The sequence below is a fragment of the Lynx canadensis genome, chromosome B2, assembly GCF_007474595.2.
Source record: "Lynx canadensis isolate LIC74 chromosome B2, mLynCan4.pri.v2, whole genome shotgun sequence".
NCBI classification, from domain to species: domain Eukaryota; kingdom Metazoa; phylum Chordata; class Mammalia; order Carnivora; family Felidae; genus Lynx; species Lynx canadensis.
This window is the reverse complement of record NC_044307.1, coordinates 22,079,899-22,104,113: the sequence shown is the minus strand read 5'-3', so window position 1 is coordinate 22,104,113 and position 24,215 is coordinate 22,079,899. Positions and strand designations below refer to the sequence as shown.

The 24,215-nt window shown below is 40.4% G+C and overlaps 1 protein-coding gene across 3 annotated transcripts in view; it reads right to left on the bottom strand.

The window, feature by feature from the left end:
- Positions 1-24,215, bottom strand: part of F13A1 (coagulation factor XIII A chain) — a 165,184-nt gene that overhangs the window by 131,837 nt on the left and 9,132 nt on the right. For all 3 annotated transcript variants that reach the window (XM_030314906.1, XM_030314908.1, XM_030314907.1), the window contains exon 3: positions 19,973-20,161. In XM_030314906.1, coding sequence (XP_030170766.1) covers positions 19,973-20,161 — 189 coding nt within the window. The remainder of the gene's footprint in view (positions 1-19,972; positions 20,162-24,215) is intronic.

The window sequence follows — 24,215 nt, the reverse complement described above, 5'->3', positions numbered from 1 at the left end:
ATCAAATTAATTAATGATAGTAACAGATTTAAGTAACCTGTTTAATTAAAAGAGGAAATCATGAATTCATATGTACATCAATCAATCATTGTATCAATAGAAATTGTGATGAATAGAAAACATTTCATAGTCTCAAGGTACTTTATTGTAAAGTACTTGTTAACTACAAAGAGAAAAAACAAGAACTTTGCAGCAGGGAACCCTGACAGACACCATAGTGTTGGGTTCTGAGATGTGCTGCCCAGAGTCCCTTCAGAAATGACAGACGTATCTTCAGTTACTGGGAGTGATGCCAGAAAATGATCCTTGGTGGGTCAGGTCTCTTTGGGAATTGCCTAAGCTGAGAAAAACTGCCTATGAAGACCTGTTTCAGCTCCATATCTCTCCATGGGATCAGCTGTGGCCTTTGTTAGGATTGCTCACAGCTCAACCTCTCCCTCTGTCTAAGTATACCCAAGAGCACTCCCTAGTCAATTTCTTTCATACTGATTTCAAAGTCTACTTCTTGTGGAACCCAACTGCTATAGAATGAATGCTGGTATTCCCATCCCCCAAACTCTTATGTTGAAATCTAAACCCCAATGTAATGGTATCTAGAGGGAGGCCTTTGGGAAGTGACTAGTCCTTGAGGGCGGAACCCTCATGGATGGGAACAGTGCCCCTATAAAAGATCCTGGAGAGCTCCCTTACCCATTCCACCATGTGAGGACACAGTGAGAAGACAGCTGTCTATGAACCAGGAAGTAGGTTCTTATCAGACACTAAATCTGTCATCATCTTGATTTTGGACTTTTCAGCCTCCAGAACTGTTAAGAAATAAATGTCTGTTGTTTATAAGCCACCCAGCCTATGGCATTCTGTAGAGCAGCCCAAATAGACTAAAACACCAACCTATGACAGTGCCTTAATCAAGTGATCAAAGTTAACATCATCAGTAATGGGACGTGTAAAAAAATTACATGCAACCAGATAGGATTCACTGAGAAGAACGCAAAGTGCTTCTGTGTATTACTGCCAAAGATGCATAACCAGATTGTAATCATGAGGAAACACTAGACAAACCCAAATTGAGAAGCGTTCTACAAAATTACTGCCTTGGAAGTCCAAGAAAGTGTTTCAAACTGAAAAAAAAAAACATGACATGACAACAAAATTCAATATGTGATTCTGCATTGGATCCTCTTGCTATAAAGGACATTATTGTGACAACTGGTGAAACTCAAATGGGTTCTGAAGAATAGATGATCACAATTTAATAATGTTAATTTCCTGATTTTGATAGCTATATAGGAGAACGTCTTTGCTCATGGGATATCAGATTGACACCTCTCTAATGGTTCTGAAAAAAAGTGCTTTGTAGTGTTATTGTAAATTTCCTGTGCAGTGTTTGTTTCCAAATTAAAAAAAAATTGTAACAACAGAACATGTTGTATCCACTGTTTGCACAATTATCCACATTCTTCCTTTCTTTCTCCTCCTCCTTCTCCTTTCCTTCTCTTTCTCCTTCTCCTCCTCTGTCTCCTTCTCCTCCTTCTCCTCCTCCTCCTCCTCCTTCTCCTTTCCTTCTCTTTCTCCTTCTCCTCCTCTGTCTCCTTCTCCTTCTTCTCCTCCTTCTCCTCCTCCTCCTCCTCCTCCTTCTCCTCCTTCTCGTTTCCTTCTCTTTCTCCTTCTCCTTCCCCTCCTTCTCCTTCTTCTCCTCCTCCTCCTCCTCCTTCTCCTTTCCTTCTTCTCATCCTCCTCCTCCTTCTCTTCCTCTTTCTGCTTTCCTCCTCCTTCTCCTTCTTCTCCTCCTCCTTCTCCTTTCCTTCTCCTTCTCCTCCTCCTCCTTCTCTTCCTCTGCTTTCCTCCTCCTTCTCCTCCTCTCCTTCTTCTCCTCCTCCTTCTCCTTCTCCTCCTTCTTCTCCTCCTTCCTCTCCTTTCCTTCTCCTTCTCCTCCTCCTTCTCCTCCTTCTCCTTTCCTTCTCCTTCTCCATCTTCTCCTCCTTATCCTCCTCATCCTCCTCCTTTCCTTCTCCTTTTCCTTCTGCTCCTCCTTCTCCTTCTCCTTCTCCTTCTTATTCTTTTTTTGCCATCAGTGATATAGATCTTCCAGTTTGCTATACTGAGCAATATTTGTGAAGCTTTCTTTCTCTGGAACACCAATATCCATTCTCCAAAAGTATGTGCTGAAGGAATACCCTCCTGGCTGCCTTATACCCTGCTAAATCCTATCTTAGCAACAGGCAAAATACAGCCTTTCCCTCAAGAAGCATCGGCTCTAGGAGAATACAGAACTGAGTGATTGGGAGCAAAGGGCTCAGCCTGTTGCATAATAATGCAACCAGAGTCCAAGTCCAAAACAATCAATCTGGGGGTGGTTATTCAGTAAATCAATGAAATAAGGATGATGGAGCACCCAGAAGGCCAGGTATACTGTGTCATATAAATCTAGGGGAAATGAAGCAGAGAGCAATAACAGACTTCTTTCTAACTTCTGAAGATGATTACCTTAGAGTTGTGCCCTAAATAATCAGGACTGCAATTCTTTTTCTTGAAGTTTTATCTTGGTGGTTATAAACACAAATGCTGTCTTTATGAATCATCTTTATTTTTAAAATTTGGCTAACACTCCACTCAAGTGTCTTTGACATGTTTAAAGCAATTTGTTTCACAAATATGAAAGTTAGAAAAAATTGAAATGACGGAAATGAAGTAATGGAGACAGTGTGTCATTTTCTATCACTTAGAAATATGTTGCACAAATAAAAAAGTTGTTTGATGGAAAATGCCAATCTAGCTGTTTCCACTACTTCGTTTCCATCATTTTAGTCATAGGAACTTTGTTTTTGTCTCTTCCTGTGGAATTAACTGCCTCAGAATACTAAGGGCTCTTGTCTACCCTGTGTGCTAATTTTCTGGTGCACTTTACTGCATATATGTCAACCTAACTTTGAGATGCTGGACATCAAATGTGGCTTGTCTCTTTGGGAGCCAGTTAGGGGATTGAGAGGGAAAGATATTTTGCCTTTGTATTTTCCCAGTCAAGGAAACAGGACTTGAGATAGCATTAATTCTTATAAGTCCAAATGGAAAGCATAACACCTTTAATGGAAGAGTTGATATCATTGTGCTGACTGCTACTTTCCAAAAGAAATTCCTGCACATATGTTTCTCCCTGGAAACACCACAGCGCACAGTGTTGCACACACTTGATTAGCTGCTGGACTGCAAGAAGGGTCAACCCCACAGATTCTCATTCTATGGTGTCTGTCTCAGTCTGCTGGGGCAGCTAACAAAATGCCATAGACTGGCTGGCTTAAACAACAGACATTCATTTTTCACAGTCCTGGAGGCTGAGAAGTCTAAGATCAGGGCACAGACAGACTTGGTTCCTGGTGAGAACTCTCTTAACTTGCAGATGGCAGCTGTGTCCTCACTTGGTGGTGGGGAGACATAGCTCTGATTGCTCTTCTTCTTAAAAGGGTACAAATCCCATCATGGAGCCCCGCGGTCATGACCTCATTTAATCCTATTTCCCAAAGGCCCCAGCTCCAAAGATCATTTCAATGGGGGCTAGGGCTTCAATATAGGAATTTGGTGGATGGATGGGGTAACACAAACATTCAGCCTATAGCAATGTCTGTCCCCTCTTCCTTACTAAAGGCCTTTGGGTTGTCCTTCCAGGACTTTTTTTTTTTTTTAGCCGAGCTCCTCATACTTAGTCTCTTCCCTCAAGGAAAAATCAGTAGAATTCATCAGATTCTGAATACTAGCTTGTCCTAGCATTTCTCACCTGATGCTGGACCTGGGATCTAGAAAGGTCTTGGAAGGATAAAAGGTTCATTGAATGGGAAACAAAGACAGAAACCCATTCTCCTCTCTAAATTGTGTGCAATTAATGAAATTAAAATATGGCAACTTATTAATTTAAAACATTAGGGTATTATTTCTATGAAGAGTAAATATGGAGGTGAGGGGAAGCATAATTAGTCTTATCAGATATTTCAAATTTAGCAAGAATGGGTTTATTAGAATCTTGCCATTAGCTGTTAGCTGGGACCAGTTCCCTTAGAATGAGTTTCCAAAGGCTGATTTCATGGGACACAGTGTGGAGATGTTTAGTGATCAGCTGCTGCCAGGGAAGGCAGGTGCAAAGGAAGTGTCAGCATGTCAGCATGAGAACTTCTGAGCTGCCTGATGGGCAGTGCAAAATTCTTGATACATTTGGAAGACCACTGCCTCAGTTTCTTCATATGCAAAAGGTAGACTGTAATTGTAACTACCTCCTGGAGCTAGACCACGTGCACAGAGAATGATCATAGACCTGTCTTGGGATTCCACACTGGTTAAGCCACACATGGACTTTGGCCCATTTATTCCACTATTTGTTCCCAGTATCTGTTAATGTCCAGTCCTAGTATGCTCCCTGGTGATCTGATTAAACATCCATAGAACTCAAGGCTGTCACTGCCACCCAGAACCCTGAGAGGTTATAGAGGATTGTAGCAGTACCTTGCACACTCCCAAAAGAGATCTGGAGAGAAGCTTAGTTCTTATCTGGTAGAGGGCAAAAGTGGCTGCCTTCCCTCTCAGCCCCCATGGGTAGCTCGGGTCTCTTTGCTGCTGCAGTGAGGAAGTACAAAGGAGCCCAACTATGCCTCAGATGGCACACTGGGGCTTGCTTCCAGCTCTGTGCCTATTTGCCGATTTCTTGCCTCTGGGTCTTTCTCCCTTTGCTCTCCCTCACCTTGAATGGATGTCTCTGCTTGACCTCACCTATGCTGGAGGAAGTCATCATCCCACATCTGCACTTCCAAAGCCAGGTCGACCTGGCATCCCACTCAATCCAATGCTCTTGACTCATCATGTCTTCCCCATCTGAAATAGTTTTTCTGTGCCCTGTTTGGGCACTTAGTCCATTTTTTAATACCATGAGATTGCTCTCCTTCTCCCTCTACATTCCTCTTATTTTCTAGTAGCTTCCTCTTGCTTCAGCTCTGATTTGGCAATCATATATCCAAGGTTTGCTAAGGACAGTCCAGCTTATGCCTGTTTTCTTAGCACGTACTCTAGTCACTCCCTCCCTCTCTCTCAAAAGTGTCCTAGCTTGGAGGATGCATTATAGGTCACCCTAGCTGTGATCCACTGAGCTCTATTAAGTCCTGGTTGACCTTGTGCAAGAATGCATTTGAACGTTTGTTTAGGGATGAACAGTTTCAAGACCTGTAAGACAAATGAGTTGGCCCAAGATGGCTATGATATTTTCCAGTGCCCAAATATTTATGAGTCTGTGATTTTATGAAAAGAACAAAGCTTTGGACTGCTTTACCTTTAACAATGAGCGGAGCAGGTATGCTCTTCAGAGAAGCCAATCTTAACTGCTTGGTGGGCATTACTCCTGGGCAATTCTCCTCCTTCAGCATCCTGTTTCTGCCTTGAATACAAGCTCAACCCTCAGCCTCTTTAATTCCACATACTTTCAACTTATTGCACCCTATTTCTCTGCATCTCTTTGTGCCTGACTCCCCATGCTTTTCATCTTTTCTCTCAATATTTATTGTTGGAATATCTTATTTCCTCAGGACATTGCTCTCTGCAGAGTGTCAGCTAGTTATTCTGCAAAGCCAATTTGTGCAAATTTATAAACGGGTCAGTTGGATAGTATTATCTATCCTCACAGAGCATTTTCATTTCGTTAGGGGAAGCTTCAGATATTATGCATTAATTTGAAGGAGTAACTATAATAGAGGAATCCAATATACTGTTACTGGAATACTTTTCATGTCTCATCATATAGGCAGCTGTCTCTCTACCTGGCTATAGATTTGGCAAGTGGCAGATTTGGCAGGTGGCATTCATATGTTGGTGAACATAATGTATGAATGAGTGAATGTGATTGAAAATCTGTTTTTATTATAATCCATTTTAGTTTCATTCTACACATTCCTCCCCAGAAGCCTTTATTTTTATAGCATATTTGGTTTACCAGTTTGAAGTGTGAGACAGTGATCACCTCTAAGATTATCAAGGAAGCATGGATTGTAGATATCCCTGTCTCTCCTCCCCCTACAGGCATACTGGGTGAGTAAGTAAAAAGGATGTGAATATCATTCAAGTCTCTTATGCCCCGAGACTTACACCACTTATTGAGCCCCCTTTAAAATGCTCTTGAAAGCTGATGGTGACTTAATTGCATTCGATCACGTTAATGAGATTCTGATCTTTGACAAAAGATAGTTTTTCAGGGCTCATGTTTTAATCTGACATGATGAAGTGGACTGCTTAGGGACGATAATGATCCTGCTGTGTTGAGAAGCCTCTCCAAGCCTCACCTCTACAAACCCAGTAGAAGGGCTCTGAATTCTATTTAGTGTAAACATTCACTAAGCAAACAATAAGTGGAGGCTGACTCCATAGGGTGAACACATTCCTTATGGGCTTGTCAAGCTGGGTCTCCATACCACCCTGCAAGCTCCATGAAACTCCAGGGTCCTCTAGAACCAGCGGCACCCAAACTAGATATAGCCATGAGATCTGATTCCATTCAGGATTTCTTTTTCATTAGAAACATGTGTACATCAGCAAAAACTATGCTCTTGGACTTCAAAGAATGCTTTTCTCTCAACCTGGAGGGTATACACTTCCTGTCCCTCTTGTGACACTCCCAATTCCTTAAGGTCTATCTCAAGACCTGTTTGCTTTGTCCAAGACTTCACCCTTCCACTCTAGCTTAGGTCCCTCCTGCCTGACAAGTGCAATGCCTGCCTGCCTCTGTGACACATTTCTGGTAGAGAACTGTGTCAGTTCAGCCCTTGATTTTATACTATATGGTTTGTGTTTATCAGTTGTGGAATTCTTCCCACCTCAACTATAGCAAGCTCTTTAAAGACAGGAATGGTGTCTTAAATTCTCCGTGGTATCTCACACAGTGCCAGACACAGAAAAGTTTATGCATCAAAAACTCACTGAACCAGGGATGAGATGAGATATTATAAAGTCACCTACACAGAAACGGAAAGGAAGTAGGGAAATGAAAGAAGCTACATCAAGACCCCCTGAAGAAACTCCAACAGTACAGCAAAGGAGGCTTTAGGGGACTAAGATACACTTTAGCCAGAGATAGTCCAGGGCAGTCAGAGAATCCAACCTGGCTTCCTGAAGGCTGAAGAAAACCTGTGAACGCATGCACAAATTGCTATAACTCTTGCAACTCCCCTGATGGGTAAATACCAAAACATTCACCCACAGGACAGTGTGTATGTGTGTAGGAGAGACAGAACAAGAGTCAAAGCAAGAGAAAAACAGAGAAAGAGACGGAGAGTTAAGAGAAATCACAAGAAAAGGTAGAAATTCACAAGGGCTGAGATACCGAGAAGAAACAAAAGGTGAAAAGGAAAGCAAAAGAGAGGTGCAGCTATTTATAGCTTGCCTTGTGGTCATCTAACACCTGTCTGGCTCTGGCTGCTGTTACAGTAATGTTGTATGAAGGTTATACTGCCTTAAGGAATACAATAAGGATTTAGCTTTCCTATACAGTTGCAATATTCAAAATAAGGCTGATAATTGGGTCATCTTATTAGCAAGCAACTATCACTAAGGAGTTCCAAGAGCTTTCCAGTCAGTCCCTCGTCAGTCCATGTAACACACTCGTGGAGTAATGAGAGGGCACTGATTATGAACAATTAGCTCAGTTTTACCCTTTCCTCAGTGGATTTTCATTCCACTTGGACACTGTCTCTCTTTTACCGACCGGAGACTTAAGAGCAAAGTCTAACAGTGGGCACATTAATTTTCATTAAATGTTTTCCCCCCTCCCTTTTTACCCCTAACTTCACATACTGCAAGAAAGACTTAGAATTATATGGAAAAGCCCGGCAGTGCTCACACTGAATCATCCCTGAGTTCAGACCATGGGTTTCTGGTCACGTACAGTTTCAATTATGTGGGTGCTAATTAGTCAAGGTTATGAATTCTCATAAGTGAAAGAGGTCAATGTAAGACACAGCATGAAGACAGAAACAGAGGAGAGTGAGGGCAATGGAAAATTAGGGGAATAAAAAAGAGGGAGAAAGAGGAGGAAGAAGCCAGGCATCTGTGTGGGATTCTTGTTCTAAACTCCAAGGTCCCTTACGACTGTGCCACACAGCACACTTGATATTATGAAACGCACTGGCAGCTCTATTGCCCTAAGGATCCCAAGCTTCACTTAGAATCTCCAGCTCTGCAGGATGGGATGTGGGTCACAAGGCAGGGCTGAGGGGCCTCCTGCAGGTCTCTTGCACTAGAATATGGATGTAGATTCCTCCTACTTTGAGACTAAACAACCTCTGTCACTTCAGCTGGAACTGTAGGCAAATAATTCCCAGCAGAACTTGGCCTGTGGGTTGTCAGGCTTTCTATTTGATTAATTAAGCTGTCAGCATGGATGTTGTAAATACTGGATATTTTTGTTTGGAGGTTCAATGGTCATTACCTTTGCTTTGCTACCAGGAAAGAAAAGAGAGAGCAATGGCCTCCTATTTGCCTTTTTGACAGCATGTTCTTATTTGGTAATAGTCCTTCATTGGAGAACCTCACTCAGTGCCACTGGTCCTGACTACATAGTCTCTGAGGGCTCACCCTGCCGTCTTCTCTCTCACTGCCCTCTCTTCAGACCCAGGGTGAGGGTGGGGCATTACCAGCGGAATACAGAATAGTGGGAAATTGATCCCATAGAAAGCTGCAGAAGAGTCACCTGTATCTAGAGTCAAGCTAAGCTAGTGCCTCAGCAAAAGTACCCATTTACAGGTAGACAATCACGGAATTTAGAGGAGAATAAATGGATTAATATACCAAACAACATAACTAGGATTAATTTTACTATTTGATTACAATCTTGGCCATGCATCTGCCTTCTAAAGGGGCTGAAGTGGACAGACCACTGAGCTAAGATTCTGATCATCTGAGGGGAAGCTAGGGACAGGGGATCTCCCCTCCCCTGCTTAACCCTGGGTCAATCCCTCAATCCTTGTGCACTTAAGTTTCCAGATTTTTCAGTGAGGCTTACTCCTACCCTCCCTGCCTCCCAGTGTTGTTGTGAGAGTAAGAAGAATGCTTTCATATACATTATCTCCTTTAATCCATAAATAGCTGCCAGAAGTAAATATTTTCAGGTAAGAAAACAGTCACTTGGGGGTTCAGTGATTTTGTCATTGTTCTAAGTGGTGAACTGGGACTCTCACTGGGTCTGCCTGACCCCAAAGCTTCCCCATCCACTGTGCTGGTTCCCACCCCCTTTATCAGAGGAGCTATCATCCCTGATGTGACTCCATGCTTGGCAAAGTATCAGTCGCTGTAGCACACTCTTTTTCCTCAGACCATAGTATATTACGTTACTACAGGTGAGTCTTATTTGACCATGAAAAAAAAAGAAAAAGAAAAAGAAAAACAAACAAACCCTCAATTTTACTACTTCTTGTTATAAGGTAAATTTTTAAAGAGGAAAAAATCATATAGAATGATGTATTGCACATTTACTCTGTCATCCAATAGTAACAGTCCTTCTCCTACCCTGCCCAAGTCTCCTACTGCTGTCCCTGACAACAATCTCAGCCCTCCGATTTATCTTTCATGCTCTGCTACAGTAATCTAAAAAGAAGACACTTACAGCTTTTTAATATACTCCTTTAAAAAAATCTTCCACAGGGGCGCCTGGGTGGCGCAGTCGGTTAAGCGTCCGACTTCAGCCAGGTCACGATCTCGCGGTCCGTGGGTTCGAGCCCCGCGTCGGGCTCTGGGCTGATGGCTCAGAGCCTGGAGCCTGTTTCCAATTCTGTGTCTCCCTCTCTCTCTGCCCCTCCCCCATTCATGCTGTGTCTCTCTCTGTCCCAAAAATAAATAAACGTTGAAAAAAAAAATTAAAAAAAAAAAAATTTTCCACAGAGACTGTTTATAGAATAATATCTAAACTTCAAGTCAAGGCATAGGAGGCCATCAATATGTTTCCAACTTTTCTTTCCCCACTGAACTTCACATTATTTTTTCTAGAATATATACTTTCCCATTTCATGGCATTAACTCCTACTCATCCTTTGAGATCCAGCACTTTCCGGGGGACTCTTCCAACTAGTCACATGGTCAATCTCTCTCTCCAAGATGCTTTCCAACCATTGTGCTCAAGATACAGGCATTCAGCTCAACTCTTAGTGTGCTGGCTGTCCCCTCCAGAGTCTTTGGGAGCAGAAAATGAACATATATTACTACTCCAACCCCAATATAGTGCTTTGCACATGAAAGGTGTTCAGTAAGAGTCCAATAAACACATTAAAAAGGAAAGTAAATTGACTTTATGGTAACAGAAGCCAAACAAAAATCTGGCAAATAACTATATACAAATGTAAAAAGAAAAGTAAAGTAATCCTTTATGAAAAGAAAAGTTGGTGAACAGAAGTGCCAAATTTATTAGTTATTTTAATGTTGGCACAAAATCTAAAGTGTCAAAGAGAAAAAAAAAAAGCAGATAGTATATTAACTTACCATAACCCATAGACTACAGTATTTTGTAGAATTAAGGTAATTTTTAACAGTAGCTCAGCCTCTCCTAGACTGAGTTGTGCATTTTTACTGAAGGGTGTTATGAAAATAAAAACATGGTAGAGTAGTGTTTATAGGAAGACAATTTGGGGAAGCTAACGGCTAAAGAAGATTTGCTTTTTAACGCTGCGTATCCCCAGAGACTTTAAAATACTAATGTGTGCTGGGACTCTCCAAGAAAAGGTATGAAACACAGCATGACCTAAATGCATTTGACCACTTTTTAAAGGAGTCTTTCACATGACACGTGTTCATAGAGAACACACTCTGGGAAACATTGTCCTAGTTTCTTAGATGCCATTATTCGTCACTTCACAAAGGCTTAAAAATGAACATACTTATCGTCAATGCAGAAACACACAGAAGGAAAAATTTGAAATGACATCCCATACAAATGCTGCTTCAAAATGATGGAATGGGTGTCCTATTTTTATTAAAACACAGCATGAGATAGTAGAGAGAGCATAGGCTAAGAAATAATTCTCTAGATCTTACCAGCTACATGATTTGGGGCAAGAAATATCTTGGCAGAGAAACTGCGCTATGTCTATGAAAACCACAGATGGTGATTTTTTTTAATGTTTATTTATTTATTTTGAAAGAGAGAGTATGAGTGGGGGAGGGGGAGAGAGAGAGATTGAGAGAGATTGAGAGAGAGAGAGAGAGAGAATCCCAAGCTCTATACTTAGCATGGAGCCTGACGAGGGGCCCAATCCCACGACCCTGGGATCATGACCCAAGCAGAAATCAAGAGTCGGATGCTCAACCGACTGAGCTACCCAGGTGCCCAATGGATGGTGACTTTATCTGGATTCTCTGAGCCAAAAATCTAAAGGGAACCAGAAGTCTTAAAGGGTCTGGATGATGCTTTCAGATATAAGACGAGGTTCTTTGCACTCCTCAGCTCCTGCTATACCGGCTCACCTCCTACATCTTTGAGAAACGTGAGGTTATCAGGCATGATCAGTTTCCTATCTTTCTACCTAATGCAGTCACATTCTCCCATATCTTTTTCTCAACACCCTCAGAGGAAACAGATTCTTCTTCCTAGACAATCCCTCATCCATGTCTCTTCACTTCTTCCAGCATTCTCCATCAGCCACCAGCGTTTCTCTTGATTCTTGAGGATTCCTCATCTATTGGCTCTGTCCCCCATGGCTCCCTTCATGTTCAAGTACCTCCAATCGTAAACACCCAAACCAAAACACCACCTTATCTAACCTACATTCTTCTCCAGTTACTATCCAAATTGTCTTTTCTTCTCTTCCAAAAGGATAAGTCCACATTTTCTATGCCCACTTTTCACATCTCATTTACTTTCAAACCATTAAAATTTGGTTTCTCCCTGAGTAACCAGTGCCCCCATAATTGCTGAGTCCATTTGGAAGTTCTTATGTCTCTGCATCTCCTTGTTGTATTTGATAAAGCTGGTCATGCTTTCTACTTTAAACACCCAACTCTCTTGGATTTGGTGACACGGCACTCCCTGATTTTCCCTTATACTTATCTATTCACATGGTCTTTGTCTCCTCCAGGGGCTCTAGTTCCTGGACTGATTCCTTAAGAGTTGTTTGCTCTCAGGATTTGAGCCTCAGTCTGCTTCTTACCTGATTTACTTTGTCTGAATGATCTTGCCACCCATCTATAATTTATGAAATCCAAACCAAGTCCCTAAGCTTCAGCAACTGTCTATTGGACATGTTTATCTGGTAATCCCTCAAGTACTGCAAACTCAGCAGGTTCAAACCGAATCCCATTATGCCTCCACTGTTTCATTGGTGGAGGTAGTCTGCATTGTGATTAGGAGAGAATGTCTGGGATCGAATTGTAGCCCCAGCATTCTCCAGATGTGACCTTGAGTAAGTTACTTATACTCCTCCAACACTCAACTCATCTGAAAAATGCAGATGACCTTAGTCCCATGCCCACAGGGGTGCCTAAAGCATTAAATGGAAAGTACACAGAACCTCTGCACAGTTCCCAGTGCTGGTGAGTGAATTATCAGTGGGAACCACTATCATCATTACCGTTTCCCACACTCACCCTTTTCTCCCAATTACCCTGCATTCTTTATCTCATTTGGAGTTGCCAGCCTCTATTGTCATAGTCACACAACCCAGCAACCTGGGAGCTGTACCTGACTCTTTCCACCCCTCTGCCTGTACAGACTGCCAATCACAAGTCCTGTGGATTTTGCCACCCAAATGTTCCTCAAATCCCATCCAACCTCTCCATTGCTACAATGACTGCCCTAATCCAGGTTCTAACCCTCTCTCCAATCCTGAACCCCCCACTGAGAAATTTTGATGTCACACCCATCCTTAAGATGCATCAGAGTCTGACACTCCAGACTGGCTTTCCATGAATGCTATTCAAGAAATGCGTGGAAGAGAAATATTGAAGCATTGAGGATATTTCAATGGTTTATGTGATTAAGAATGCAGAATATAGGGGCTTCGGGTGGCTCAGTCAGTTGACCATCCAACTTAGGCTCAGGTCATGACCTCACGGTTTGTGAGTTTGAGTCACACATCGGGCTTGCGGCTGTTTCCTTGCTCTCCCCCCTTTGCCCCTCCCATGCTCATTCTCTCTCTTTATCTCTCTCTCTCTCTCAAAAATGAATAAAAAATATTAAAAAAGAAAAAAAAATTCAGAATATGTGCAATTGATATTGTCCCGTAAACACCTGGGCTCAGGATGAATATCCTCAGTGTGCTGTCAGTGAGCTGCACTCTCAGACTCACGGGATGGTGAAGCTGGAAGGGGCTTGCTAACACACACCACTGGGTGTCCACCAGTATCCGCTCTTAGCACTCCCTCTCCCTCTCCTCTGAAGAGACTGAAAAAATGAAATAATCTAATGGTTTCTCTTACAGATAAGGGTAGCAAATGAGACATGAATAGTTTGCTGAACCAGTTTGCTTTCATTGTCCTGATGGGAGGAACAGGCTTTGCTGAGGCCATGCCTCCCCTCTTCTTTCTGTCATCACCAGAAATATGAAGCTTGGAGCTGGGGGAGCCACCGAGGGACTGAGGAAAAGGCAAGAAGATCTGCCAGGTGCTGGCCTGCACACCTTGGGCTGTGTGATTGGGCCCAGGGAGGAAGGAACTTGCTTATGAACCCTGTCTTCTCCTTGGAGGGCTAATTGGGTAGGGCTGCTTTGAGGGGGATGGCTGGTAAGGAATCCAGCTCAGAATTCTTTCCTCAGAATGACTTTCTCTCAACAGAGTATCAAACAAGAAGGAGACCCCATGTTAAAGTATAACAAAGTGTCACCATCAGCTATTCCTAAGTTTTCATGGCTGCAGCTACAGGTTAGCAAAATCTATAATTAATCCTGCTCCATTCCTTTCATGATATGTCATGGCTTTAGGCTCAGAGGTGGAAAGAAAGAAAAGGTTCCATAGACCTTACTGGGAACATTTTTCAGCCATACCCCACCTCCTCAAATCCATTAACACATCCCACCAAACTCACAGAGATGGCTGTGCTCCTCCAGCAACTAATGAACACAGTTACCAAAGCATGGAGACCATCTGTAGCTCATGCATGGAAAGCCCTAGCCAAGAAGATGCACTAATTCCCCTGTTCACTTCTCTAACCAGAGGATCCAGCAAAGGATTAAGCTGGGACCATCTGACAGAGTCTATTTATTTAAATATTTAAATATAAAGAAAGGGGTGCCTGGGTGGCTCAGTCGTTTAAGCATCCGACTTTGGCTCAGGACATGATCTTGCGGTTTGTGGGTTCAAGCCCCGCATCAGGCTCTGTGCTGACAGCTCAGAGCCTGGAGCCTGCTTCAGATTCTGTGTCTCCCTCCCTTTCTGCCCATCCCCTGCTCATGCTCTGTCTCTCTCTCTGTCTCTCAAAAACGAATAGATGTTTAAAAAAATAAAAATAAATATAAAGAAAGAAAAAAAAACTTGATTTAAAGGCAGAATCACTTATAAATAAATCATATGCCTTAGGCTCTGAAGACAGTAACAAAAGGAAACTTCAGTGGCACAGGGGTGGCTCAGTTGGTTGAGCATCTGACTTCAGCTCAGGTCATGATCTCATGGTTTGTGAGTTCCAACCCCGCATTGGGCTCTGTGCTGACAGCTCAGAGCCTTTGGCTCCTCTGTCCCCTTCTCTCTCTGCCCCTACCCTGCTTGAGCTTTCTCTCTCTCAAAAAATAAACATTTAAAAAGGAAACTCCCGTGAGTTAACACATCCCAGTTCATCTTACATAAAGTTACGGGGGAAGAGAAGGTAACAATAATAAGGAACTGAATGCAAACTGGAAACAATTAAGTGTAAAGTTACTTTTTTATGTGTTTTTAACATAATAATAGCTAGCTCTAGGCCATGGTTATATTCTTTGAAAGTAGTGCATAAATTGATCTGTGCTGATAAATCTAATCGTGTTATAAACACTTTAAAATAAATATTTGAGATTTGTTATGTGTTGTTTATTTTTTACAAAGTATTCTCTTTTCTGTTTTTTTTTTTTTAATTTTAAATGTTTATTTATTTTTGAGACAGTGAGAGGCAGAGCGTGAGTGGGGCAGGGGCAGAGAGATGGAGGCATAGAATCTGAAGCAGGTTCCAGGCTCCGAGCTGTCAGCTCAGAGCCGGACATGGGGCTTGAACTCACAGAGCGTGAGATCATGACCTGAGCTGAAGTCGGATGCTTAAATGACTGAGCCACCCAGACGCCCATCTCTTTTCTGTTTTTTAAATCACTACTTCCACTTTCTATGTTTCCTGAAATGGAGGTGCACCCACATGTATAACACTTTGATCTTAATTTCTTAATTTCTTTTTTTTTTTTTCAACGTTTATTTATTTTTGGGACAGAGAGAGACAGAGCATGAACGGGGGAGGGCCAGAGAGAGAGGGAGACACAGAACCGGAAACAGGCTCCAGGCTCTGAGCCATCAGCCCAGAGCCTGACGCGGGGCTCGAACTCACGGACCGCGAGATCGCGACCTGAGCTGAAGTCGGAAGCTTAACCGACTGCGCCACCCAGGCGCCCCTTGATCTTAATTTCATTTCCAGTGCACATTTGACACATTTCTTCTCATTACAATAATCACTTTTAAAATCCAATTTTCATGGTTTTATTCAACCCTATTGAAAGAAATACTGCATTTTAAGAGAAAAATCTCTGAGCCCCATGAGCGTCCCACAATGTGCTTTTTTTCACTCTTGGTCCTACCACTGGTGGTGAAACCTCGGGCGGTCATAGCATCCCCTGAATGACCTGGGATGCACAAAGGAGACTGCCTTGGATAAATCCTCTATCATTGGTCTTTTACAGCCCTTTAGAAATGTGTTTGAATTCTCATGCACTAAATAGTAGACTCTGGAATTTTGCTAGTTTTCTTTCCTTGTTTCTGCAATAAATTTGGAAATACAAAATCCTCAAATGTAATGATGCCTATTATGGGCTATACGCATTGGAATACAGCTTAACTCTGAAAGTACACATCATGGGCTCTAAGAAGGATTTAGAATACGTGTTGGTTTTTAAAATATATAGATTTTTATCTCAAAGGCAAATTTGCTATGCTTCCCCCATCCCACCTTTTTACTGAAGGAAAAAAGTCCTTTGTAAAAGAGTTCACATGCTCGCTGGGGGGATGCTGTGGTAGTGCCCAGACCTTCTCCCTCAGGACTAGGCATGCTGTCCCGGTGGCTCCCAGCTCTCACTAGGAACCCGACCTCACACTCATCGTGTCGGTTTTCCTAAGACTTCCATTATCGTAGCTATTTTCTGAACGGTCTGTGGAAAGAGCCTCACACCTCAGTCAAGTCCACTTCAGGGACAAAGGCTTCCTCCCTCCTTGCTGCACTAAATACTTGGCTGTGAAGGAGATAAAATTCCTGTGTAGTTGGAGCAAAACTGGGGACGGAACTTCAAAAGTGTGTTTGTTGACTCACATGGAGTGATCATTACATTATAAAGGTGTGAAGGGCATTTTAATCGACTCTACTCCAAACAAATGTGCATACACACACACACACACACACACACACCCCACACTTGAAAGAGATAAATGCACTTAGGGAAAGAAATAAAAATAAATTTTCATCAGATTTAAAAATACTGTGAAAAATATTAGCTGTGCAGTCTTTTCTCACCTGAAGTAATTGTATTAAAAAATATGAACAATAATAGTCTGCTCCCTAAATGTAATGAAATTGTGGTTATTACATTTCACTTAACATACAGGAATAGTGATTTAGTTTTTCTTTCTCTTACCCCACAATTGGGATAATAAACAGTTCTGCCCAGAACCCACACGTCGTACTGATGATGTTCATTCTGACTCAGGGATCTCTTTTCCTCCTTTCCCATTTCCACTCTGGCTTCAACCAATTTCCCCACATTTATGTATGAATTTGCACTGTAAATGAAAGTGAGTACAAACCATATACCTTGAGTAGTTAGGGGCCAGAGACTTTTTTTCTAAGGAAGTGCTGTTTATTTTTAGTTCTGATTGTATTATTTGTAATTTCTTTATATATATAATGTATATGTATAAATCTAGATGTATATATAAATTATACATATGCATATATACACATATGTATATCTCCACATAGATCAATAATTTTATCTAGATGTGTACATATAATGATATCATCATGCTTGCTTTTTTTCTCTCTTCCTCACTAGTTTCCCCTTTCCTTTTGCTTCTCCCTCCTTCCTACCCTCCCACCAAGGAATGCATATCATCACCTATGTGTGTGCTTCTTACTCTTTTCTGCACTCACAACACTCTATTGACCTATGCATGAACACAGTTGCATGTAGAGAAGATCATAGGTACTCCTCCATATTTTGCTTCCTCAATACTACCTCTGTTGAAATCATCTGGCATAGGTCTAATTCATTCTTTTTTTAAAAGTAACAATTCATTGTGTGAATATTTCCGCCATTCCATTATTAAGAGACTTTTTTATTTTTTGCCACTATAAATAATGCTGCAGTAAATAATAGCCATCTTTATAAACTAGATTTTAAATACCTATGGTATAGATTTCTAAGAGTGGAGTTGTTAGCTCAAAGGCATATGTCCTCTTAATATCCTGAAACTGATAATCCTAAAACTGATCCTGCCGAATTGCATTCTAAGGAGGTTATGAAATTGTACATTTATATCAGCAATGTGTGTTTTTCAATTACAGTTTTTCTAAATTTTTGCCTGTTGGATATAAATGACTTTGGCTTTCCCAATCCCAATGAATTTGAGCATGGTTTTCATATGATTACAGGTTATCTGGATTTTCTCTGTTTTGAATTGTTTCTTCATATACTTTGTCTATTTTTCTATTGCTTGTCTTCAGATTGTCAATTTGTAAGAGATTTTTTTCTACATTAACCTTTTATCTCATATGTATGTTCTGAATATTTTTCCAGCTCTATCTTTTATCCATTGATTTCACTTGTGATATTTATATTTTGGTCATTTGTTCATATATATGGTCACTTATGGTATTTTGGTATGTATAAACCAAATATATATACATGTAAAATAATATATATAATTACACATGTATAGATAAATATATTAAATACAAAAATATGTCAAGTGCATATACTTACATGTAACAAATATATACACCCAATAAAATATACATATATACTAAAATACCGAGATGTAAAATACGTTATTAAAACAACAAACAAAAAGCCAAAAAGCCCATGTACTTTTCTTACTCCATGAAACCAACAACTATATTACATAATCTTACATACTGAGGTCTATTTCTGGATTCTCTATTCTGTTCCACGAAACACTTCTGATAGTATGTTCTAATAGATACTTCTTATAGAAAGTGCTCTACTATTCATTCTTTCTTTGTATCATTTTCTTCATTATTGCCAAGCAATTACTCTTACAAATGAACTCTGTTATTTTATTCAAGACAAAAAAAAATCCTCTGTTGTGATTCCAATTGGAAATGCACTATGTTTATATACTAATTTGGGGAGACTTAAAAAATGGAGATATCACATCCAAAACCATATTTGTCTTTTCATTGGTTTTTCATGTCTCTTTTTAAGATTTAAAAGCTGCTTTATTTGCACTGTGTGTCTTGGTTTTTAAAATTTGTTTTTACATTTCATAGTTTTAGTAAGTTTTATATGTGGAATATTTTTTCTTATTTCTATTTCTAGGTCCTCACTGCTAAAGAGAAAGGCTATTGACTTTTTAAAATTTATTTTATATCCAGCCATCTTACCAGTTTTAACACTGTGCTTTTTTTCTTGAATCTGTTGGGTATATATATATATATACTATCATAGCATTAGCAAAATATGTAATTTTATTCTTTCCCAGTATTTATAGGATATTTCTCTTAAATTGTTCATTTGCTGAAATCCTTAAAGCAATGCTTAACAACAACAACAACAACAACAACAACAAAAGAATGACAATAACAGGTATCTCTGCCTAATTTCTGATTATAATTAAATGAATTTTTTGCCACTTAACATACCAAAAGTTGTTGGTTTGGGGTAAATAATCTTTATTATAATTGAGGAGATTTCTTTTACTTTTATCTTATTTAAAGTCTTTAAAAAAAACAGCTGCTGAGTTTAATATGTTCCTTTCAGTGAGTATTAGTTTGATTGCCTGGTTTTTATTTTATTTATATATAGGATTATATGGACAGCTTTTTTGATATCGAACCATTTTTGCTTTTTTGTGCATGTGTTTACTTGCTATATTTGTAATGTCTAGATAAATATTTACTAAAATGTGTCAAATATTAATAGCTATAACATAAAGGATTCCAGGATAAAATTAATTGGGGAAACACTGAACCAAACAGACTTAAATGGTACCTTCTTGAACTGTTAAGCTAATGTGTATTGTCAGCCTACAAAAGGAGATTAGAGTATAAATGTTTAGTGAACTTTATTTGATGGTCTATATTTTATGAGCCATTACACGGGAGCAGTTTAGAGCAAAGCAAACTTTGGGAAATGCTTGTATGGAGATTATATACTAAGAATTTCAAATAATACTAAGAATTGCAAATAATTTTGGTACATAGAACCAAATAAATCATAAGAGTAGAGCTGATAAACTAAAAGCCACACTATAGGATTGCAAAGCCATTTGTGAAAAATAATTTAATTAACTAACATTTTGTATTAATTATACTCACTTTGAGTATGTAAGAATTTTACCAGGGTAGGCCCAAATTATTGTGTTTGGCATTATACAGACCCATCTTAGAATATAAGGTTGTCCTGGAGCTGGATATGGTCCCAGGTCCAGCCAATTGTCACAGTATAATTCTAGGAAATAACACAATTGCACCTGTATCCCTTTCTACTATGCAACCCATGATATCATGACAATCATGATGTGATGACATAGATGGACTATCATGACATGACTTATGTGTGGCACTTACCAATGACATATTCCACTCTGAAGAAATCCCTTCCGGGGTTGTATGGACGATTGAAGTCAATCTGAATGAAGAAAGACTGTCCTCTACGTACAATCAGGTGGTTGTTTTCATACTTGTCAGTGTGGTGGTCCACTTTGTTGCTGTCCCATCTCTCCTTGAACAGGTGAACATTTGTGACATTAAGGTAGTCTACACACATAGAAAACAATTAAGGGAAACCATTGAGTAACTTTGGTTTAACCACAAACTCAAAAAAAAATAGATTGTTTTTTCTTGAAGAAGCAAGTTAATGAGGCCTGTTAGATAGAACCCTCTACAGGGGGCTGGTGGATTTGGGGGTCAGTCTCTTGTGACATTCCTGTTCTAACAATGACTTTAAAAGCTTCCCCCCCTCTAATCTCATTTTATACCACAGGGCACTTTTGTAGGATAGACAGAGCAGTGTTGATGATGCCTCCCATACAGGTCTAGGTACAGAGAAACTAGGACCAGAGTTCAAGTCTTCACATTCCTACACTCACACTTCTTTCATGATGGCAGGTGGTCACCATCATGACTACCAACTCACTATGTCACTAACTAGGGATAAGCAGAGTATAGCCACTTCAATTTTCTTATCTTTAAAAAGGGAAGAATCAAATATGATAAACCCTCAAAGAGATGTTACAAGGACAAAGTTAACCTTTAATCCAAAATTCTCCTCTTACTTTAGAAAGGGTCAAAAATCTCCTTTTGTTATTTCTAAAAGTAGATCTGATTCCTCAAAGGCAAGAAAGAAAAGAACAAGTGTGGAGAAAGGATACTGACATTTCATTGAGATACATATAACGGTTTCCACTTTGAACATGCAGGAACAAGCTTCACATTTCCCTAGCTCCTAAATAACCAGTCTGGAAGTCAAACCATGGTATGCTGAAAAAATCTATAGGTTTTTCCTTTGGTTTTTGGAATTGGGAGAGTATATGTCAGTTATACACTTATTTGAGACATGATAGCACCAGGTAACAGTTAGATCCCCTCCCACCTTTCTCCCGTTCCCTCTGCAAATGATCACTCAATGTGGAGGTCACTCTACCCATCTACATTGTAGTTTGCAAGATCTAGTCTAGAGACAGATTTCTGTGCTCACACTTGGAATTCTAAAGGGGAATTCATGAGAGAGGCTGGTGGGGGTACACTAGCCTCCTGCCCACCCACCCTTTCCCTGAACCCACCTGTTGCATGCTTTGCCCTCACGGCTGTGAACACAGGGTGCACAGCTGCTGAGTCTGTATCACGCTGGATCATCACCCTCAAAGACTCCAGTGCCTTCCTTTGCTTTTACACAGGAATCCTGTGTAAAAGGACACCTGGTCCCCTCTGAACCCATTTTTGTCTCATAGGTGAAATCAAGAAGTTGGACTCATTAAGATACTCTCCAGTTCAAAAGTCTAGGAGTTCCTGAAACATTCTTCATTAATTCAAAGTCCAGGTAATCCTGAGTGTGAATCTCAGGCGTCTTAATTACTTAGGTAAGGGATGTTGCCTCATAGCAGCTGAGTTTTTTCTCACCTTTCAAATGAGGATACTAAAACTTTGAGAATTTCTACAAAGATTCAATGACATAACATGACGACGGCTCTCATACCATGCCTGGCATATAGTGGGGCCATAGTCTTACTTGTGGAGAGCTTAAATATAAACTCTGATGGTCGGTGTGATGCTCAGTGGGTTACTGTGACTGTGATATTACAGCACATAGAAAGTGCAAGATACAGTTTTATTTTTACCCCATCGCAGAACCCTGAACATGGTCCCCTGAAGGGCACTTTCCTTCCATTATGCTGTGGGTGGAAGATGTTTAATTCTCTAGACCTCTCTCTTCTAAGCTGCCTTTCCCCTAAGTTCTCTGACCTTATTAAGGTTACAGTCCCCAGTGTTAAGCCAACTTCAGAAAGAGCTAGAGAATCATAAATGTCTTAGTTGAAAAGGACCTTAGTAATCAACTCATCTGGTCATCTTTCTTCACACTGTACCTTTCCATAACGTTTCATTTTGTTTAAATGTCTAAAAACTTAATCCTCAGAAATGGGTTTAATCAGGTCTCCATCAGCATGATTGGAAGGAATGCACTGATATAGCCTCACAGAATCTCTGAGGGCAAAGGCACTTTCTAGAGCATCTGATAGACCTATGTACTGCATGAAACATCTTGAAAGCCCGAATGCTTAGGCTTTTTGTCTTCATCTGAATGGGAAACCCACTATCTTGCAAGGCGAACAGTCCATTTTTAAACAATTTTAATTATTTGAAAAACTCCTGTAAGATGAACTGACATTTGCTTCCTTGCAATTTTTCTAACAATGGATCCTAGTTCTGACTTCTGGATAAATATAGAATGCATTCTATTCATTTCATCTGGTACTCCTTAGGTATGTAAAAGCTTCTATTCCTTTGACTAAAACATTCACCATTTCTTCCACTGTTCTTTTCCAGACCTTTTACCCACTACTTTGTTCTGGAATATATTCCATTTTATAAATTCCCAATAAAAAACAATGAGACCACTACATCTTTCCAAATAAATAGTATATTTCTGTTATTTCAGTCCAAGATATCATTAGTATTTTAAATAGTTCTATCTTATTATTGATCAACGTGAAGCACCTGATAAAGAGAAAGCCTTAAAAATACATTGTGATGTCATTTCTATGATTAGGACTCAATCTAGACCCTTAGAAACCACTCACTTATGTTGCTATTTAGCCATATCTATGCAAAGATTTTCTTCTTTGTAGCTCAGTGTTAAGGTTTTACATGTATCTATGTTGAATTTCATCTTATTGCATTTTGGTTAATTGCTCCAAGCTTTTAATGTAATTTTAGACCCTAAGCATATATTCAGTGTATTTAATACTCTCCCCAACTTGCTGTCCTCCAGGAATTTTACGTGTGTCATTTTATGTTGCCATTCAAGATATGAATATAAATGCTGATTAGGTCACTGCCTAGTAAATACAACCTAGATAAATAAACAGTGGTAGATACTAAAAATTGAAAAGATAGTTATGACATGGCACCATAAATATTCTGATAAAGTGGTACAGGGTATTTGATGGAGGAGGGTATCTGGAAGGTATAGGGAACCTGTAACCAAGATTTGGCAGGGGGGATTAAGGAAGCTCCTTGGAAGAAGTGAGGTATATAAACAATGGTCAGAAAGGTGAGCAAGTTTTCCAGGTAGAAAAAGGGGTGGGGAAGGATGTTTCAGGGAGAGAGGAGGATGAGTGAAGACTGAGGCAAGAGAGTGCGTAGTTTACTTAAGAAATTGAAGCGGGGCGCCTGGGTGGCGCAGTCGGTTAAGCGTCCGACTTCAGCCAGGTCACGATCTCGCGGTCCGTGAGTTCGAGCCCCGCATCAGGCTCTGGGCTGATGGCTCGGAGCCTGGAGCCTGTTTCCGATTATGTGTCTCCCTCTCTCTCTGCCCCTCCCCCGTTCATGCTCTGTCTCTCTCTGTCCCAAAAATAAAAAAAATAAAAAAAAACGTTGAAAAAAAAAAAAAAAAAGAAATTGAAGCATGATTGGTTGGCTGGAATGTGCTAGTGGGACCACAGAGGAAAAGTAAGCCGGAGCCACTCATGCCAGTCCTGTAGATCACGTGAGTAATTTGGATTTTAACGGCACTGGGGATCCAGTGAAAAATCTGATACAGCAAAATGACATGATTAGATTTATGTATATAAATTTCAACTGCTTCTGGTGACAGAGTAAGAAAAGGAATGGATGGTGGCAGTGTTGGAGGCAGGAAGGTCGGCTGAGAGTCTGCTATAGCACTCCAGGTGAAGGATGGGATGAGTCTAATCTGCCTCCAGGTGATGAAAGCACTGGTTCTGGAGCACTGCCAGGATTTGCCTCATCTCATCCCACCACCTCTTCCATGATAATGTGCCCCTGAAAATAAGTATATTGGCTTTATGCCTTGGCTTCCCAAGCAGCCTTGCCAAAGGGAAATATAAAGCTAGAAAGACAAATTCAAGGTTTTTTGTTTGTTTGTTTGTTTGTTTGTTTGTTTTGTTTTAATATCTGGCTCTCACTGGTTTTATTCTTATTGCAAATGAAAACTCTGGCTTTCTAGTTCCATGAACTTGTCTAATGAATTTGGTTAATGTCTAGTGAGTCTGGTTAAAGTCAGTCTATCCCTGAAGTAGTGAAACACAGTACTACTTCTGTGGGGTACTGATATCTATTGGAAGAATAAGAGTTC